This window comes from Eschrichtius robustus, chromosome 16 (genome assembly GCF_028021215.1).
Source record: "Eschrichtius robustus isolate mEscRob2 chromosome 16, mEscRob2.pri, whole genome shotgun sequence".
NCBI classification, from domain to species: domain Eukaryota; kingdom Metazoa; phylum Chordata; class Mammalia; order Artiodactyla; family Eschrichtiidae; genus Eschrichtius; species Eschrichtius robustus.
Genome location: NC_090839.1, coordinates 29,145,739 through 29,152,062, shown reverse-complemented (window position 1 = coordinate 29,152,062; position 6,324 = coordinate 29,145,739). Strand labels below are relative to the sequence as shown.

General features: G+C 46.8%; 1 protein-coding gene across 1 annotated transcript in view; it reads left to right on the top strand.

Annotated features, from left to right (window-relative positions):
* Window positions 1–792: 792 nt before the first annotated feature.
* The window catches only part of SIRPB2 (signal regulatory protein beta 2), a 40,093-nt gene continuing 34,561 nt past the window's right edge, over window positions 793–6,324 (top strand). The window contains 2 exon segments of the mRNA XM_068524745.1: window positions 793–890; window positions 2,335–2,488. Of these exon segments, the coding sequence (XP_068380846.1) occupies window positions 793–890; window positions 2,335–2,488 (252 nt within the window).

Sequence of the window (6,324 nt, the reverse complement as noted above, 5' to 3'; positions counted from 1 at the left end):
TGTAGTGAGGTGGATGGAGTTAGAGTCTGTCATACAGAGTGAAGTAAGTCAGAAAGAGAAAAACAAATACAGTATGGAACCTGCTTTGAATGTTGTCCTGGAGAGGCCCGAGACTGTGCTCTGTGGTGGGAAATGAAGCCTTGTCTCCCTGATATAAGAGGAAGTGACTATCATGGGAGGAAAGTGCTGTGGGATATTGGGAGTTCCTGCTTCTAGATTATGAAACAGGAATCAGGCACATGCTAAGAAATTACTGCTATAAGGGCCCCAAGATGCTTGGAGAGGCCCTGGAAGACTGTCTTAGTGCCTAGGCTGTGATCCCAGGACACCCACACTCCATCTCAAGAGTGCTGGTGGCCATTACTCATCCAGGAGCTTCAGAGACAAATTTTGCCATATGGAGGGTGTGTTCCATCCTCTATAACAGCCCAACAAGTGGGCTCAGTGAACTGCACAGCTCTTCGGGGGGGAGCTCCTGGGAAAGGGGCCTTAGAGGAGTGAGGCCCTGTTCTCTCCCCTCCAGAGGTGTCAGTGTTAAAAATAAGCCACGTCTGATGGGCGCCCCTGGCTTGGAGAGTGCATGGCAGGGGACGTGGCTTTGGGTGAGCAAGGAGTTAAAATACGTGGAGGGGAAGGATGGTTGCTGTTTTAGAGGATGGAGGAGGCCTGTGGGAGGTGAGGAGGGGCCTTAGCATGTTCATCTGAAGGGAGAACAACACAACCAGATCACAGCTGGGAGAAGCAGGGGTGCCTGTTCTGTCTGCTCTGGTCTGGGGCCAGCTCTGGGGCAGAATGGAGTGGATGAGCAGGGGAAACTCCCACATCAAGAATGTGCCTCCTCGTCCGAGCAGCAACAGCCAGCACAAAAGCTGTGTCCAGGCCTCTCAGATGTGAGCTTCTATGGGCCCCATGCCAGACACTGCCTCCTGTGACTCAGTCTCCCCACTGACCCTGATCCTTTCATCCTTCCTGCAGCTGACTGTGTGTTGGTGATGAGAAGGGGCAGACCAAAGAGGAAGTCAGAGACCAAATAATTTGTTCTGTCACATGAGAAGTTCCTTCTTAGCTTGAGACCTTATTATTCTACCTTTTTCTTTCTTCCTTCCTTTCTTTCTTCCTTCCTTCCTTCCTTCCTCTTTCCTTCTGATTGAGATTCCCTGTTGGGCCCTTGACAAGGAACTGGCCAGAGCGTTCCATTTAGCATTCATCATTCCAACCCACTCCACCTTTTCAATGGTGAGAGACTGCATTTTCCTGAGCTGATTGCAGCAATAGCCCCCTTCCCTCATGCTCTTTGACACTCCTCCCATGGAGAAGTGGGTAAAAGTATCCTCTCCCATGAATCTGGACAGGCTTGTGAGAACAACACAGGTGATGTGATGTGACTTCTGAGGGCTTGACCATAAAACTTCCCTGTCCTTCTATTTTATATCTTGGGACATTCATTTTTCAAATCTTGCTGCCCTGCTATGAGGAGACCTAAACTAGCACAAAACACAGAGACTGCATGATAAAGACACATGTAAGAGTTTTAGCTGAAAGCCCATCTAAGGTGCCAGCCAACAGCCAACTCCACTGCTACATGTATAAATGAAGAAGCTTTGATATGATACCAGCTCCTGGAATTTGTCACTCCTAGCTGAGTCTTCCCAGCTGAGACCCCAGGCAACATAAGGCAGAAACAAGCCATTCTCATAACCTGTCTGAATTCCTGGCCATAGCATCACTGACCCTCATGAAATGGTTGTTTATTGCCCCTAGGTTTTAGGGTGTTTTGTATGCAACAATAGTAACTAGAACAGCACCCTTGGCAACCTTGCTCTCCAACCCACTCATAGAGTCTACCTCCTTCACTGTATTTGGTGGTCCTTGCTAGCAGGGACCATTGAACTTGGTGTTAAGGGACAAGCTTTGGGGCCAAAAGAACTTTGGATGGAATTCTGGAACCATTTTGTGTGTGCATGACAGCATGCAAATCATCTATATGCCTGTTTCCTACTGTCTACTTAGAAATTACAAACCGTCCTCATTATTTACCTCCCCCATCAGGCTCTTCATTCTGTGTCCCCATCTCAGTGTCTGACATTCCCATCCACTTACTTAATCAAGCCTGCAAACCTGCGTATCATTCCCACCCCCCATCCTTTCATCTAAATACATCGCAAATCCTCCTGTGTCATTTCTTTGAATTCATCTCGGGCTTGGACAGCCTATCAGCTGCCTCACTAACTCTTTCCCTTTTAAGTCTTTTCCTCACACTGTAGCCAGAGGCGCATTTTAAAACAGAAATCGGATCATGTCACTCTTTTTAAGTGGCTTGTCTCTGCCCTTAAGGTATATCAAGAGTCTTCTCATGTACCCACCTGATTTTGATTCACCCAAAGTGTTTCCCAGCTTCAACTTGGAAGTTCTTTCGCTCATGTTTGAGATCAACTACACCATCCTTTTTTCAGTGACTCAAACTCCCCACATCTTCACTTTCTTCATGGTATTGAGGATATCTACCCCTTTTTATGTTATAGATAAACCTAAAGCATCCTTAATTACCTTATCAGAACTTGTAATCATACATTTATGGTCAACGTTTGCCTTTCCCACTAGAGCTTTTGCCTCAGTGAGAACAGAGGTTGGGTCTGCTCTGTTTCCTACTCAAAATGTTTAACAGTGTTTTTGAAGCAAGGAGGGAATGGCTAGTAATTTCATGTAAGTGTGTGTGCTGTGACCCCAGGTGATCGCCTCTGGTCTGACTCTCCCTGGAAGCAGTAGAGCCACAGGATCCCAACTTTTTCTGGCATCGCACAGCTGCCCTCTCCTCCTTTTCTTTCTTCTTGAGACTTCTCCATCCCTGGAAGCCCAGGGAGCCTGGCACTTATAATTAACCACAGTGGTGACTTGCAGCCACCTCAATCTTGACCAATTTGGCCCAGGTTGAGCTCTACTTTTAGTATTGGAAGCTTCCTGGGTGAATGTTATCAGGAGATAAAGAGGCAGACTCCTTGGATGTCCCTATTGCTGATGTCTGACTCTTGGCTGAGATCTGGTAGGTATCATAGGAAAGAAAGGGGAGGAAGCATCATGCCTGTGGAGTGGGATAAGGTCTGGGGATATTAACAAAGAAGACCCCTACCAAACATTTTGTGAATTGTATATACAGACTCTTACCCCAAGTTTCCTTTAGCGTTAGACCCTAAGACTCAGGCAACATTACTAAGTGTGCGGGTGGACACAGCTTAGATCCAAGAGGTGGTGGAGTTGCGCAGTGGGTCTTTTAAGCTCAAAGCCAAGGTAGTAGACTGTAGAGCTAAGGCTTTTTAATGCAAAAGTCAGGTGACTTGTAGAGAAAAGTTTTTAAATTCCAACTGCTTTCCAGTGAAAATGGTAACTAAAGTGCTGAATGAAGCGTAGAATCATTCACTCAGCAAGTCTTTACTAAGTACATGGTTGGTCCAGCCACTGTTCTAGACAAGGGTGTACAACAGTGAAAATAAAAAGGCAACTCCTTGTTCCCCAAGGAGCTAACATGCATGTGAAGGGGTCATGTGATAATAACCAAGTAAGTACATAGCATGTCAGACGGTGAGATTGCTATGAGCAGCATATGGCAGTATAACAGGGACGGGAATGCTAGGTTTCTGGGTACTGCTTTATGTCGGGAAGTCAGAGAGTGTTTTAGAAATAACATAATGTTTGGGTAGAGACTTAAAAGAAGTGAAAGAATAAGCTATGCACCTAATGGGAGAAGATTATTCGAGGAAGAGAGGACAACAAAGGCAAAATTCCTGAGGGAAGACGGTGAATGTCAAGGGCCCATTGTGGCCAGAGCCCAGTGTGTAAGTGGGAAAGTGGCAGGACATATAGTCAGAGAGGTGGGGGCAGCTCGAATAGGTGTCCATAGCTTATTACAGACTCCTCTCGACTTTACTTTGAGATAGGAAGGCACTGGGGGCATCTGAAGTGTGATAGGATCCTTCTGGCTGCTGTGATAAAAATAGCCCGATGTGTGTAAGGTGGAAGCAGGGAGACCAGAGTTAGGAAACTATGGCAATAATCCAGGGGAGTGATAACAGTCACTTAGAACAAGGAGATAGCCATGGATGTTGTGGGAAGTGGTTGGATTCTGTGTCTATTTGAATGTAGAGTTGACAAGATGTGGGGTATGACTTAGATGTGGGGTATGAAGGAAAAGAGGACCAAGAATCATTCCATGTTTTAGGCACATGTAGTGGACAGTCTTTAAGATGGCTCCCAGCAATGCTGGAATTCACATCCTTGTGCAACCACTTTCCCTTGAGGGTGGACTTCTCCAGTGACTCAACTCTAAATGAATAGAATACAGCAAAAATGATGAGATATCACTTCCAAAGTTAAGTCACAAAAAGAATGTGACTGCTGTCTTGCTTTTCCTCTCTCTCACTTACAATGAGGGAAGTCAGCTGCCATCGTGTGAGTTGCCCCAGGGAGAGATCCATGGGGCAGGGAACTAATGTGATATGTCATGGCAACCAAAGCTCTGAGTCTTGTCACCAGGCATGGAGGTGAGCGTGGAGGCAGATATCAAGCCCCCAGTGAAGCCTTGAGTTGATGGTAGCTTTGGTTGACACACTAACTACAGTCTTTATGAGACTGTGAGCCAGAGAACCCAGTTAAGCTGCACTCAGATTCCTGACTCAGATAACCTGTGAGAAAATATTTGTTGTTTTAAGCCAGTAAGTTGTGGGGTAAATTTTAAGTGCAGAAATAGGAAACTAATGCTGCATGCTAGAGCATTTATACTCTAAATTCTGCATTGGGAAGAATGTGGAATGCTCTAAAACCTCTTCCCGTTATTCAATTTCAAAACCCAAACCTTCTAAGCTGGAGAAATCGGAGTTTGGGCTAAGGGAGAGATAAGTAGAGCTCGTGAGAACTTAGACATGAGAATGGGATCCAGGACCACTTGTCCATCCTAGGGTCATGCAATGAGCCCCCCAAGTTCTCCTGTTCAGTTCCTCAGGTCTTGTCCTAAGACCAATTCCTGGGGCCTTGTGGTGTGGAATGGAATGTGGGAAGCAGGTGGCGAGCAAGTGGAGGCGTGTGGATCTCCCCATACCTGGATGGCCCCTTCTCTCAGGCTGAGTTTCTCAGGAAGGAAGGAGACAGCAGATATGGAAGTTCCCACAGTTCAGAGAAGGGAGCCACTGTGGGGGAATTGCACCCGTGAGTCCATTCAGACCGTCAGTGCAGGTTTCCATAGTGTCTACATGTGCAGCATCTGTGCTCAGCCTGGGGAGGTGTGGGGAGTTGATATTCAGCCCTGTGAGATCAGACACTGCCCTCTCCCTGAGTCCTAATCCATGTCCTGTCCCTTATTGGCAATCCCTTGATCAAGTCCCAACCCCCATTATCACAGTCAAGATAAAGCTTCCTAGAGAGTCCAAGAAATTCCCAATGAGGTAAGAGTTGTGGGTTCCGCTCCACCTCCAGAAACACCTTGGCACCATGTGACCTGCTGACCCTCCTTGGACTTACTCCTCCTGCCGTTAGCCTGCTCCCAGGGCAGCATGTGGCCACCACCTTGTCCTGCCTTTCTGAGCCTCCTGTCAAGTCGCAGGCAGGCCCTCTGCTTTCCGCAGAGGCACCCTGGGATCTGTGAAAAGAGCTACAAAATGAAGGGTGGGAACAAGAGCCATCAGGCATGGGAGTCATACTCCACATTTCCATCATCAGTGACAGCTGGTCCTGCTGCCGTGTGCCCTGCCCAGCACAGAAACCTGAGGCAGGAGCCCAGGCAAACACACATACATCTCACAGTGCTGGTTGGGCTTTACCTAGAAAAAAGGACAGGCAGCCAATCATTTAATTATTTTACACTACATTTCTTCCTTCCCAGCATAGTCCTATGAGATGGCCATTATTATCCCCATGTTCACGAGAAAATGGAGACTCAGAGATTTTAAGAAAAGCTCTAGGGTCACAAGGTAATGAGAGTCAAACCCACATCTGTGAAATACTATGCTCATCATTGCTTCCCCTCTAGATCAAGAAAAGACAGGATCTCCAGACATCCAGAGGGGGACAAGGAGAACAATAACACCTCAGAGCACACGAGTGTTTGTCTACACTGGTAGTAAGTGGAGTATAGAGTTGTTCCTGTTGAGAGAATTACAAGCCTACCATGCTTAGCACAAGATTGGGCTGAACAGGAACTGAGGGGAAAAAAAATCATGGCAAAAAACCATTAAGGTCATTCAAGAGAATATTGACACCTTGGCTTGGCAGGGACGTCAGACCTTATCTGCTACTTCTCCCACCTCCCACTACCTGATATCCACTTTGTGGACAGAT